This window comes from Quercus suber, unplaced genomic scaffold (genome assembly GCF_002906115.3).
Source record: "Quercus suber isolate HL8 unplaced genomic scaffold, Cork oak 2.0 scaffold_1135, whole genome shotgun sequence".
In the NCBI taxonomy this organism is placed as follows: domain Eukaryota; kingdom Viridiplantae; phylum Streptophyta; class Magnoliopsida; order Fagales; family Fagaceae; genus Quercus; species Quercus suber.
Window position 1 is genome coordinate 39568 of NW_027070538.1, and position 15116 is coordinate 54683.

Genomic DNA, 15116 nt, shown 5'->3' on the forward strand with positions numbered 1-15116 from the left:
TGATGTTGCACTGTTAATTAGAATGATCATAATCATGCAGAACATAAGCTAAAATCATAGCACAACGAATCAAAAAGTATTCCTAAAAATAATCAAGAACATTCCAAAATAAATCAAGACAAACAAGTCAAAATGGTAAGCTTTCAAAACATGAAAAAAGTTGCCACTTCTCAATAGCAGACACTATTTGAACTTTCAAAGCAACAGTGGAAATGATTCTTTTAGCACTCAATGCCATATACTGAATCGAATCTAAGCCAATCCTAAACTAGTAGTAAGCAGTAACTAATGTTGCACTGTTAATTAGAATGATCATAATCATGCAGAACGTAGGTTAAAATCATAGCAGATAAAATAAAATAAATAAATAAAACTGTTGAGTATCAACCTCGGTTTCTGATAAGATGTTCATACAACAACAACAAAAAAAAAGCCTTAATCCCAAAATTTTTGGGGTTAACTATGGATCCTCAACAGATTAATTAGGGTCGGCCACATGTATCTTTTTCCTCCATTCTATTCTATCTAAAATCATATATTATGTTGTCGCTATTATTTCCACTAATTTCCTTGTTAAAGACCCTATATTCCAAGTACCTATACAAATCTTATTCAACAGTAACATGCAGCAAAAAAAAAATAAAAATTTTCTCAGACTACAAATAGTAATTTAGTGTTATTTCACATCCCTTTATCCCACTGATTTTTTTTTTTTCTTTTTTTCTTTTTTCTTTTTCTAATGGTAAGCTAGCAACCAACGGTTTTGAATCTACTCACCCTCCACCTTGTTGTCCAAGCAAAGGTGTATTGAGTTAGAGCTAATTGCCCTTTGAACTATTTAGAGTAAAAGCAAAAAATTCTTACTTTCCTCATGTCATGACCGTAAAACCTGCAATGCTACCAACCACCAATTCTACATTACAAACAATCATCACCTCTAAACATGTTAAGTAAATACCTCACACCATAAACAGAATCTCTACCACGTCCAAGGTGATCCTCATCTCCACTACTGCTACTGTCACTTCCAATTGTTGTTTAGCATGAAGGATAAAAGGTATAACTAATTGGCAATCTAATGCAATCTCCTCTGTATGTATATAAGCAATGAATAAGGTCATCTAAGCAAAGCTGAAAGTGTTAGTGTGTACATTAAAAGGAAGTAGTTTTAGTGACAAAAGTATTAAGATTCAAACAGCTTCAAAAGAAACAGAACAAAGGCATTATAGCTGACTCCAGCTTCTCCCTTTTCCTCTTCTCCTCCTCCTCCACTTCCTCCTCCATCCCCTCAAACAACACCTCCTTCGCCACACTTACCACCTCCCCACTCTTTACTGCCTTCTTTGCCTCCCTCCTCACCTCCTCCACTCTCCTCCACTCCTCCAGTGCCTCTGCCCTCATCTTCTCCTCTGCGGGCCCCTCCACCCTCTCCAGCACCCCATCCTCATCATCCCTATACCCATAATAACTCGCATCAATCCTCTTATATATATCATATCGAGTCCTCCTTTTTCGTAATTCCGGAGGCTTCTCAAACAGCTCTCACTCCTGGCAACTTCTTTGCAGCACCAAAGTATCGTTATCCTGGCCCACGCCCACTAGGGTTAGGAACATCCACTATGTTTCCTTCTAGGTCCGTCATTTTAGGGGCATGTTTGGCATAATTGGGCCCACCTAGCTCAACAATGCGCCGTTCCCAATGGGATTTTTCCCGGATGAGTTTATTGATCTCGTCATTGAGGTCACGGAGGCGGTGCTCTCCAAGCCCTTCATTTTGGATTTCAGCAACTTTGCGGCCAATCTCGCGCATGATTTGCTGGCGCCACTTATCGGCCTCAGCAAGGTCACAACATTCAGAGGCAAGGAAGGGGCGACGCTCTTTTGGTTTCTTTTTCTCTTCAGCTTTGAGCGTAATGAATCTGTTTGGCATTGACTGCGCTTTCTCCTCATTGCGAGCCATCGTATGGTCTTGTTTCTAGGAATGTAATGTTACAAGAATCTGGAAAATAGAGTCAAATTGTGAATCCCATAAGCCTTAAAACTCAAACCAAGCATCTTCACCATGTACATTACAGTAGCTTGACACCACCCCATTCTTTTTTCTTTTTTCTTTTTAATAGGTAACAAAAGTTTTAATAGAAATTTCAAGGAGAGAAAATATTGAAAAAAAGAAAAAGAAAAAAAGGAAATAATACTAATGGAATTTTTGGGATGAAAAACTGCCCATTCCTCAAGTAAAATTTGAGGAAAATCCAGCATTTTTCTAAAATCCTATAAATAAAAAAGAAGAAATGGGCATCCCTTTCACTTATGAACTAGCAAGGAAACAACAAAAGGATGATTTTTATAGCCATTTAGTTGGCACAATAACAAACAAAGCCTTAATCCCCAAATTTTTGAGTCAGCTATGGATCGTCAACAAATTAGTTAGGTTCGTCCATATGTATTCTTTTCTGCCAATTTACTCTATCTAAAGTCAAATTTTTTGTTACTCTCTTATGGCCTATTTGGATGGAGCGGGGAAGGAGGGAGAGTGGAGGGGAGTAGAGTAGAGTTGAGTTGGCTAAAAATAAGCTAATTTTGTGCTAAATCTACTCTACTCTACTCTACTCGACTCCCCCTCCCTCTCCCTCAATCCAAATGGACCATTAAATGACATGTCCTCTTTTTATTGCTTCTACAAATGTGATTTTTGGTCTTCCTCTACTTTTTTTTTTTTTTTTTTTTGTTCCCTTAACTTGGATCAACTAATCTATACAAATCACTATGAATTACTAACCTTTAGGTATGTTGGGCATCTAAATATCCTCAAGGGAAGTTAGAATCAATTACCAGAAGAATGTTGAAACCCAGAAACCATTATGGCTAAAGAAGGTATATTTGAGCAGAATCAAAACCAACACTGAACTATTTTTCTTAAAAAAGTTACAAAAAATTGTGTCAATTATTTTTTTTTTTTCAAAATAAGTAATATTTTGAAACACTAAACAAGTTAAAACTTGTACTTGCTTCAAAAAAAACAAAGCACATGTTTATTCCAAACTCATCATCTACATGATTACTCTCAATTTTGTTTGATGATTTAAATTCATTCGGCATTAACAAAATTCATACAGTAGCAACAACGTATATAAATAAAATTCCACTAAAATCATCCAGCAGAAACAATGTATAAAATAAATTAATTCAGGATTAAACATTTTTATCATCATCCCAATTCCAAACAAACCCCTAAAAAATATTTTTATATATTTAAATCAAACCAAACAATTGCAAACCCAGAAAACACTGACTATTTTAAATAAATAAACCCTTCTATTCCTTTATAAAAAAAACCAAACAGAAATTTTAAAAATAATTGAGAGTCAAGATTAGGGTTTCTTTCTCTAAGAGAGAGAGAGAGAGAGAGAGAGAGAGAGAGAAGTGGCTCACAGTCGACAGCGAGATGAAGTCGGGCTGTTGTATTTCAATATTAACTTTCAAAAGGTGTCGTAAGGTTAGCTTAAAAAAAAAAAATGTAAACCGAAATAGCATTGAAATCATATGTAAATGGGTGGATTTCTTCGTTTTTATTGGTAGTTAGCCTTATGACATTTTTGGTCATATAAGTGGTTCTAAATGCACAATTTTTTTTTTTTTTGAAAAAACGTGTAAATCACAAATTTTTGAAAAATTATGACCAAAAAAAAGAAAAAAGAAAAAAAAAAGCATTGAAGTAAAGTTGTACACAAATTTTTCATAGCCACTCTCCAAGAAGAAGTTTGTGAGATACTATGATGTGGTAGTTGAGATACGTGGGATGAACAGGAGATGTGGGAAGTTGTGACTTTTTTTTTTTTGGATGGAAGGAAATTGTGACTTGTGAGACATGGGGTGGGAGGTATTTTGCTTGTTAGAATGAAGTTAGTATCTGTCTAGGACATAGAAGGAAGTTATAGTCTTATAGAGAGATTTATCTGATAATTTTTTTTTTTTTTTTTTATTGTTGAATTACAATTTTAATCTCAATTTTTAATTTTAAGGAATAAGGACTACTGTATCTAATTAGATTAAGAGTAAAAATTTATGAAGTGATACTCTTGAATTCTCTTAATATATATAGAGATAAAGATTTAAATTATAGATGCCTTTCTTAGAAATATAAGTTTGGTCAACCATATCAGACTTTTTAGTTTTTATGTGGTGTGTGACTGTAATTTGTCATTTTGTACTCCACTATACTCCAATTTTAGTTAATATATTCCAAGTTTCTCATAATAAAAAAAAAAAAAGAAAAAAGTAAGTGATTAAGAACTATCGAATCCATATAAATTAAAAAAATGATGATAAAAGGAATAATTCAAAAAAGATTAAAATAAATAAAGCAGTACATAAGTTCCTATAAAAAAAATAAATAAATAAAAAGGGAAAAAAGAGTAGTACATAAGTGTTACGTTGATGGCTTGATGTTATTCATAGTGTCTCCTTATAAAGCTCCTGTGGAGTACAAAATGACAAATTTAGAAAGCTATCCCTAAAATTAAGGGTGGAAATTCGGGTAACTAAATTGGTATCTCCTTCTCATGTGCAAAGTGCTTGAGGCCTTGGAGGTATAATGGAGAAAGGATTCAACTGTAGAGTTAGCTTAGCTTTTTTTTTTTTTTTTTTTTTTTTTTCAGATGGGTTTTGGGCATTTTGTTGGTTGTGGTTTTGGTGCTTTAAAGCCATTTTGATGGGTGATGTGTTAAAATTAGAGATATGATGTAGGGTGTATTATAAAATTGTGTGATAAAGTAACTTAATAATGTAATATAGAAAAATTTGGATTTGGTTAGAGGGAAACTAGTTCAATCATAGCTGGTAGGAAACTAACAGAATTTGCAATAAATTTTAGACTTGATGAAATGAAAAAATAAAGAAAATTATGATATCATACTTGTATATATATCATAATTCGGAACAAAGAGTACGTTTGTATGAATAAATTGAAAAATGGCGATACTTGAGACTGATTTGGATTTGATTAGACAAAGAATAGAGATAGATATATCGGTTTAGTTTGTTAGCTAGGCCTAGGAAACTAACAAAATTGCAACAATTTGTAGGATTGATTATTACTCAGAGGAACTAACCTAGAAATTATAAAAGTGAAAATTGCATTTATTTAAAAAAAGAAAAAGAAAATATGAAAGTAAAAGAAGAATAGCATTAATTTTTAAACCAAAAAAACCGTCGACAGCAGGGTTCGAACCTGCGCGGGCGAAGCCCAACAGATTTCAAGTCTGTCTCCTTAACCACTCGGACATATCGACTGCATGTTGAGAGCAATTGCTCTATAATTTTTAAAAACACATTCATAGTTTTAATATCCTACTGCAGATTTACAGTTTTTCAATAAAATAGAAAATGAGATTGATGATCCTAACTTTTATTTTACAATACACTTAACATCTCAACTTTTATTTTAAAATATAACATATTAAAAAATATAAATTATACAATAAAATAAAAGTAATAAATATAGAGAGAAAAGTAATTTATATAGAAAGAGAGAGAAGAGAAGAGAGAAACAAAATATACTAAAGAATTATAGAAGCTTGTTACAGTACCATCATATATTTATGATGGTACTTTAGCAAAATTGTAAAATTTTTTACAATTGGAAGATCAGGTAATGGGTTTTTTAGCGCTTTGATTCTAAAATATACTAACATATAGCATTTATGAAATCGATACTGATGCTCTAAGTCATGAAGATTTTGAAGAATTGTTACATTTCAAATTTTAATATAATAGAATATTTTGAATAACGACTTTTAAAAAAGCATATGAACTAAGCACACTTTCTAATAATTGTGTGGGTCGATAATCATAAAATGCATGTGCATACACAATGGAATGGAAAAACTAAAAACAAAATTTCATGAGACTTAAATGATATACTTTAGCTTTTAGATATATATACATATAGATAGATATATAATTTATCAACTCAGTCTTACCGTGTTTATATACCAATAGTGTATAGATCATATGCTCATGTGAATAGAATCATTCTTCTTCGCTTAATCCACTCTTCATTTTTATCTTTGTTTTCTGCTTCTTCTGGTTCTGCACCTTCTGCTTTTGTGATTAAAACCTCTGTACACTTTTAATAGGATCCGTGGTTTAAAGGCAAAGAAGCCCATATTTAGGAGTCTCAATCATTTATATTTTAGATAAGAATTGGCTGGTCCAGCCATTTCATTAAAGAAAATACAGAAAAGCTCATTAGTTTTACACACCCAAGCAAGCAANAAGCGGGGAGCTTGTAGCTGATTGAGGAATTCAAGAAAGAAGTAGTCCGTGGATTCGGAGCCTGCGCGTGGTCGTGTCAGGAAGTTCTACTGGTGGGTAGCATTAGGAAGTCGAGCGGGGAGCTTGTAGTCCTTTTGTACGAACTTCAATTCTTTCATAGTGAATTCAGGTTAGCCTTGAGGATCGGTGGGTCAAATCCTCCCCAGGTTTTTACCGTGTGGTTTCCTGGGTGATCATATCTTGTGTTATTTATTTTCCGCTGCATTATTATTCTTGATATGATTGTTAGATTATTTTAACCTAGAATTGCTTAATTTGATTAAGTAACAACTTGGCTAATTAATCTAGGCTACGCAATCTGTGTGTTTAAGGGGTCTAAAACCGTTCAGTAAGGACCCTGGATCTCCTACAATTTCATGCAAGATTGGGGACCGTCTCAATGAGCAAACTTTGCTAGATTTGGGGGTAAGTGTGAACTTAATGCCATATTCAGTTTATTTACAGCTAGGTTTAGGGGAGCTAAAACCCACAACCATGACACTTCAATTAACTAATAGGTCTGTGAAAATCCCTAGAGGTATTGTAGAGGATGTGCTGATTAAGGTGGATGCATTCTACTTTCCTGTTGATTTTGTTGTGTTAGACACTGAGCCTAATCTAAATGCCAGTACACAAATCCATATTATTTTGGGTTGCCCTTTCTTAGCCACATCCAATGCTTTGATCAATTGTCGGAGTGATTTGATGAAGATTTCTTTTGGGAATATGACCGTTGAGCTTAATATCTTTGACATAAGTAAGCAAAGACTAGACAATGAGGATATATATGAGGTTAACATGATTGGGAGCCTAGTCCATGATACTTTCCTACAATCAAGTTGTGAGGATCCCCTGAAGGCTTGCTTAACCCGTTTTGATTGCAATTTGGATACTGAAAAATCAATTGAGGAGGTCAATGCATTGTTGGATTTTGTTCCTCTCTCAAGTATTGATAGCTGGCAGCCAAAAATGGTCCATTTTCCACTTTCTTCACCCCCATTCTTATCTATTGTAGAACCACCAAAGTTGGATGACTTTTAGGAACACCAATTGATAACTATACTTCAAGAGCATAAGGAAGCTATAGGTTAGAAAATTGTTGATATTAAGGGTATTAGTGCTTCTGTGGTTATGCAAAAAATTCACTTGGAAGACACTGCAAAAGCTTCTCAACATGTTTTTGACCCATGTAAGTTACAATATCATTGGACTAGTCCATTCATAATATGCATTATTTATCTCCATGGTGTTGTTGAGGTTTGGATGGTCCTGTTTATCAGATTGATCTCCAGTTGTGTTAAATCTTTTTGCAAAAAAAAAAAAAAAAAAAATTCTTGTTTATTTTCTGATTTTAGATTAATATTTGTGTTTATTTTCTTGTTTAGTTTTATACTCTTTTGCTCTAGCTGATATTTGACAGAAATTAAAATTTATAACAATCGATTTGATCAAGGTATGCCTCCTCCTTCTCCTTACCTTACTTGTTTCTACTTGGTTCTCATATTGCATATTAATATTTTGCTCTCTTTTTATTCAAGACATATATTTGAGAGTATCATTGTTAACATTGAGGACAATGTTTGGTTTAGGTTTGGGGGGGATGTATATAGATTTCTATCTTTTTGTTTTGTTTTGTTTAGTTGTGTTGAAAAGAAAAAAGAAAAAAAATCTTTTGCCTAGCTTGAGGTTTATGTTGTGAGTTTGTTATACTACTCTTGCTTAAAGAATTTCATTGCTTTCATGCTCAATTCATTGCACATGCACGTAGCCACTCAGACACAACTTGTTGTTAAAGGATAAAAATGATTAAAAACTCTTGATGATAACAATGTGGAGACTGTAACCCTTGTGAGTTTTGAGCCAATCATTATTGTTGAGGGTTATTTATTGTTTCTAATCTTAAAGTTCATTTGGAAGTGTGTAACATATTTTCCTTGTTGTAGTCTCATTGTTCTTTCCTTTGGCCAAGAAAAAAAATCTGATTTTATGCCACACTTGAATTTTTTTGAAGTCATTGATGTTGAATGAACTATACTAGTCTTTGAGAAATGATATTAGGCCATTTTTGTCTACTTTGAGCCATACATGTGTTTTTCTTTCTTGATACATTATCACTAGTCACCCCCTTGAGCCTTTTAATAAGCCTTTCTTTCTTAAAGCCCTTATCCATAGTGTTTCAAGATGGAATTTGATCAGTTTGTTTCAATGTGGTGGTTTGTGCGAGAATTCAAAGAAGAAAGAAGAAAAGAATTGAAAAAAAAAAAAAAAAGAAGAAGAAAAAAAGAATTAAAAGAAAAAAAGTGTCAAAAAGAAGAAAATAAAAAGGGTTCTCATCAAATTTTGAGAAGTGAAATAGAAGGAAGGAGTGTTGCTTTGAAGAAGAAGAGGTGAAAAAAAAAATAGTTGAATGGAAATTCCAAAAAGAGTTGACATTCCGACAAATCTTGAAAACACTTCTTATTATTTACCTTCACCCATTTTTATTTCATTCCCTTTGCTTTTACCCTACATTACGTCCTGTAAAGTCCATATTTGATCTTGAAGATTGTATAGTTCAGATATTGATATGACTGAGAAGAAAAAGGTGTGGTATAAATATTTTTGGCATCATTTCATGAGACTACTTGTTCTTTCTTGATTAAGCGTTTTTCTTGTGATTTATATGTGAGGTGTTTGATTTTGCTTACATTATTCCTCTCACATATGTTGTTGAGAGTGTTAAACCCCATTTCAGAGTGATTTCATTTGTTGAGTGATAACATCAGAAAGATTTGAGTTGAAGCATACATTCAAATAGAGATTCGAGTCAAGTTTATTCTAAAACTAAGAGTATGTTTGGGTTGGCTACCACTATTCACTCACATTGAGTTTTGATGGCATGAGAAATTTCTTTAGCATTTGTAGTGTTTTTGAACTTGAACTGATACTCTTTGCAAAAGGCAATTGAAAAAAAAAATAAAAATATTGTTTGATTTTCTTTGGTTATTGTTTTTAGTATTCATTCTCAGAATTTTGTGGGTATATTCCCTGCAAACCCTCATGAGACTACAATTCGTCCACTAGTGTAAGCTAGGGGTTTAAAAGCTTGTTGCATACGCTAAATGAAACCGAAAATTCCAGCGAAAGTGGATTAGTTAGCATTTCCTTTTTCTTTGTTTTAATTTCTTTGTTTTGTTTTACTCTTTATTTGTTTTGCTCGTGGACTAGCAAAATGTAGGTATGGGGGTATTTGATGTGCATGAAATATATACAATAAAGTACCATCAAATTTGCATAGTTAGCATTCTTTTTATATTATTTTGTAATTGATTATGTAATATCTTTGTGTTGTAGGTAACAAGGACTTTACATGCAAAGTGGGGCTAGGCCAATTGAATCAAGCCAACTTACATCCAGCCAAGCATGAATTCAAGAGAAGACCAACCCAATTAAATTTAAGTCCAATTGGAGCAAGGAATCAAATGAAATTTGTTCCAAATCCAAGTCCAATTCAGATTAGGATTCCGGCCTGCACATCAGTTAGTATTTTCGGTATAACTTTCATCTCAGATATCCAATCAAGATGATTCAAGTTGGGTGGGAAAGTTAACTTAAAGTGCTAAAACTTTGTAGTTTACCAAAAGCCCGAATTCTGACATTAATTGGGCCAAAATAGTCGGTTAAGTGAAGCCTAAAAATCTGGGATTTTCTCCAAACGGGAATTCAACTTGCAATAGCATTCCTTGACCTATTTAAAGGCTTTTTAGGGCAAAATTCAGGGGGGGCTGAGGCTAGTACTAGGGCTGAGATGCAAAACAGGAAATTGGAGCAAGAGGCAGTGCCGCATGTGGCTTCTCTGTAACTTTTCTCCATGATAGTATTGTGACTATTTCTTTCTCTATTTTATTTGTCTAGTTTAATGTTTAGTATTTTATTCTTTTGTTTTATTTCAATTACCATGAGTAGCTAAATTTATAATTAGAGTTGATGATGAAACCTTGTTAAGGATTATTAGTAATATTTATGTGATTTGATTTTTCCCACAATAGTTGTTCTTTAATAATTTAAATTGTTCTTGCTTCATATCAATTGACTAAGATGAGATTCTAGATATGAGTTCAATCATGTTTTCCTCATGATTTAGGATTTGTCTTAATTAATTGAATGCTTGGTTTATTAATTCTTGATTATAAAATTGGATATTGTTTGTGATTTGTTTGTCAATGGATACAAGTTATGATTTGATTTTTAGAATTGGATATATCTTGTATTTGTTTGGCTACGGATACAATTGATGATTTGATTTTATACTTAAGAAGCGAAGAAGAATATGCTTTAGATTTTTAAACATAAGTTTTAATGATGATATTTTCCATGATAGCAAGATTGATTTCTAGATTATCATGTAGTGAGTTGGGAAAAATTAATGATCATAAATATATGCTGATATGACTTACAAGGTAAATTCCAAAACCTTAATTCATTTCCCTTGATTATTTACATCTTTTTATTGCTTTATATCTTTTGCTTAGTTTAACTATTTGCTTAATTTTATTATTTGCTTAGTTTATTTAATTTCAAAATAACCAATTTTTATTAAACTAGATTAGGATTAATTTGGTTAAGTTTTAATTATTTTTCCTATGTTCATTCAAGTCCCTGTGGGTTCGACCTTGTTCTTATCAAACTATACTTCGGTACGGTTCGTACACTTGCGAGTATTTTAAAATTTCACAACAGTAATTTTGTTAACTTTTATTAATTTTTTTAGATATGTTTTTTTAGTGTTTTTGATTGTAGTGTAGAAAATTTTGGGTTTGAGAAAATTTGTTTAAAACTAAAAAAATAATCCAAATTCTATATACTTTTTAACAATACAATAAAAGGTTATAAATATTATAAAATTCAAATCCATACAGCTATTGGATACATAAAATGGTCACATGTGTCCCTTTTGACAATGCCTAAAACATTGATACATATTACAATGGCATGTGTCTCTTTGATAGGTTAAACCCCTCCATATTTTTAGAGTGAAATGGTTTGTTTCAGGAGAAATGTTATATTCACAATATTATCACAACATTTTTAAACAAATCCTATGTGGAAGGTTATTACAAGTTGATATTAGTAGGGTAGAAAAGTAATTTCAATAATAGGTTCAAATTAGAACAAATAACAACTAACCACCTATGATTTCTTATGAAAATGTTGTGGACATAACACCTCTTTTATTTATATTTTCAATGTACATGATATTAATGATTGGTAGATTAACCAAAGACTTGTATAATCTATTTCTATATATATTTAAAAGCTAAAATTTAGCATTTATTATTGTTACGCTCTAGTTGAGCAACATCAGCATCCATGCCATTATCATTTTTCTTTCAATTTTCCTATAATTGTTTTTAACATTTAGTTTTTTAATAACTACACTTCTCCAACTTTTCTCCCTCCCTTACCTTTTCATCTCCCCACTACTTCTCCAATCTTTTCTCACTTCCTTACCATTTCATCTCCCCACTGCCTTCTACATTAATATCATTCTTTCTCTTTCCCTTCCTCTTCCTTTATTTTTGTCTCTTCTTATTCACACCCTGTTACTATTAATTTGTTATTATCTCTTCCATTTTATACATAGCTTTCCCTCACAAAAAAAAGGTTCTCTCTCTCTCTCTCTCTCTCTCTCTCTCTCTCAATTTTTTGGTGGATTTTTTTTAATTTTTTTTTCTTGTATCTCAGTTTTAGGTTGATAATTTTTTATATTCTTTAAAACTCTACTTTAGGTTAATGCAATTTAGTTTTATTTTTTAAATATATATATATATATATATATATATTTTGTTCTCTTTGATTGTTAAATTTTATCCTACTGCGTTATAAAGGTTTAAAAATAGCATATAAAAATATAAATATTATTCTATTACATAGCATGATTTGGATAATTTGGTATTTATTGTAATTTGGTATTTATTCTATTACACATCATGTTTTTTTATGGTGCTCAATTTAGATGTTAAACTATGAGACTTTACTAATTTTTGTTTATTTTTTAATTCTTTGTGGTAGACAAAGTACTCTTAATAGTTGTATTAGAAGTATTCTATAATGCCATTTATTTAGAGAAAAGAAAAGGTTAACCAAATGAAAATAATTAGATGGGTAACAAATTTTAGCTTTTGCAATTTTGATTTAATTGTTATTGTAGGATACAGAAATTTAACCATGCCATGTGTCATACCCAAGGTCGAGGAGGCCAATATAGTTCCGAGGAGTCTATACACTCAGATGGTGAGGCCGGAGAGGCGAGCTATGGCCATGTCAATGGCACATTACAGGAGGGGGCCACATTGTAGAGGAAGAGTTTCAGAGAGGGGGTTAGCCTTGACGTGATTGGAGGGATGGTAATTGCCACCACATTTAATGCACCTCACCAAATATCCTGGCCGCATTTATGTAGAGAAAACTTTTGAATAGTGCTGTCTTGGTTGTCGCAACTTATAGAAGACTTAGGAGGGCGTTAGATGGGACAAGCACTCGAGTAGAGGCCTGCATAATCAACAAATAGAGGGGTAGGATCAGTGAAAGGTGACTATATAATGTGAGAGATCCTCTAGGGACCAGGGAGGGATCTAAAAAAATTTGAAAAATATTGTAACACTAAGAACTGAAGTTGTAATCAAGTTTAAGAAGAATATACACCATAACTACTCTCTTTGGACTTTGCCGAGGAATGATTTCTTCGCATAAAACCTATTTTCCTTTGTTTTATTTCAATCTTAAATCCATTGCGAGCGTTTTCCAATTCATTGAAGCCTAGTTTTTAGCCCACTTTCTACAAATTCATTGTATTAGGCTCTTTGGGCTTTAATCCGTTTACCTTTTGGGCTAAGGATCCAAACCCTGCCCTTACAGTTATTATTATTTTATAACAATGCGTATATAGAAACTTAATTTTTAGATTTTGCTAATAATTTTTTATTTGATAATATGTTTTGGGTGGATAAAATTACAATTTCCGCAAAGAAAATAGCCTTAATAGATTATCAACAACAAATTGTTTTTCCTAATTGGTACAATTAATCATTGTTGAGTTTATTAATTTTCTTAGTTACGTTTTTCAGTGTTTTGGATTGTAGGTAGAAAAAATAAGGCTTGAAAAAGTTTGTTTAAAACTAAAAGAATAATTTCCAAATTTTATATTCTTTTTAATGATTCAAAAAATGTTAAAAATAACTTTTATTAAAAAATGAATATTTTTGTTAACTTGTTTTTGATTTTTTGAGAAAAATTGTGTTATTTTCATTTTGGTTCGACAAAATTTATATTTATGATCTATGACTGTCCTTATATTACATTTATAATTGTTCCTATTATAAATAAAAATATGATTATGAAATACATTATTTTTATTAAATTAGTTTAAATTGTAAAAAAATAATAATAATAAAACTGCAATAAAAATGATTATCATGCGCAAAGCGCGAGTTCTTGGCTAATTAATCTAATAATCAACTCAATATTAAAATTGGTTATTTAATGATTTTGACAAGCCTAAAACCTAACAATTGGTATTAGAACGGGTGCATTTTGATGGTATTATTTGTCTTGAGTGTTATCCTTGATTTGTACTGTCATGGATAATTTTGTGTTATACTATTCATGGCGGTGAAGATTTAAATAAGGAAAACATAAATAATTATGTTGGTTTAATTGATGTTTGTAAAAATTTCCATAAAGCATTATCTAAATCTTTGAAATTTGCTAAAGAAATTCTAAGAAAGGTTTAAAAGAGTTAAACTTGAAAAAGAGGCATTTGTGTATGTTCGGATGAGTCATATAGATTGAATGAGATTTTCAATTTATATACCAATTGTTAGGGTTTTTAGACCCAAAGTCAAAGGGACACATGTCTAAAATAGAAGAGAAGAGTCCATAATAGAAGAGTATGTGGATTTAGAGTTACATGTGGTCATGCCAGTAAGTAGTAGTAGATTTATAGTTAAATCTGTAGTATAAACTTCAATTCTATTAGTGAACATGTTGTCTTAAGGACTGTTTAGGTTAAATTCTTCATAAGTTTTTACTATGAAACGATTTGTTTCATTGGTTTTCATGGGTCACTGTCTTGCTATTCTCTATCATTTCTGTTGGATTGCTGTTTTATTGCTTTATTTGTGACATATTAAATTTGTGGCAATTAATCTAGAAATCAATCTAAATTCATAACTAGTTAATTATTTTATGTTGAATAATTTCTTTGTAAAATCAACCAAGGGATCTAAAAACCCTAACAAACTCAATTCCTCACTTCCAAAATATCTAAGAATTAACTCAAACCAAAACTATAAAAGGGAAGGAGGGTATATGTGATGGAGAACTCAAAAAATGCATCACTATTGACACCCCATTTTGCAACCCACATTTAACCTCACATGGAGGGTAAAAAGGGTAATTTCACCTTGGAAATATGCACCTTAATTCTAGCCATTAGATTCTTAATCTCATTTCACCAAAATGATCTTGATGTTGTAATTATCAAATTGACTGGTCATCAGACCATCAGATTGAAAGTTATCATCAAATCAAGTTTAAATGGCAGAGATGCACTATCACAAATTGAGTCCGACTACATGTGATTATGAACAATTGATTCTAATTGGATATAATTATAATCAATTTGAGATTAAAGACGTGTTGTAATTTGATTGGCTAGTACTACATTTTATGGTAAAGTTGCACACACTTAATTAATTAGATAGTTAAATATTAATTATTCAATGAGTAATTTGTTGAATTATCTTTTTAATTAGGGTAAA

At 31.7% G+C, this 15116-nt stretch overlaps 1 protein-coding gene and 1 non-coding gene across 2 annotated transcripts in view; both read right to left on the reverse strand.

The window, feature by feature from the left end:
• Positions 1–15116, reverse strand: part of LOC112016890 (uncharacterized) — a 48143-nt gene that overhangs the window by 1057 nt on the left and 31970 nt on the right. The window contains 1 exon segment of the mRNA XM_065769386.1: positions 1538–1999. Within this exon segment, the coding sequence (XP_065625458.1) occupies positions 1538–1960 (423 nt within the window). The 5' untranslated portion in view covers positions 1961–1999.
• Positions 5210–5291, reverse strand: TRNAS-UGA (transfer RNA serine (anticodon UGA)). The gene has a single exon. It is a non-coding gene; the product is annotated as a tRNA-Ser (tRNA).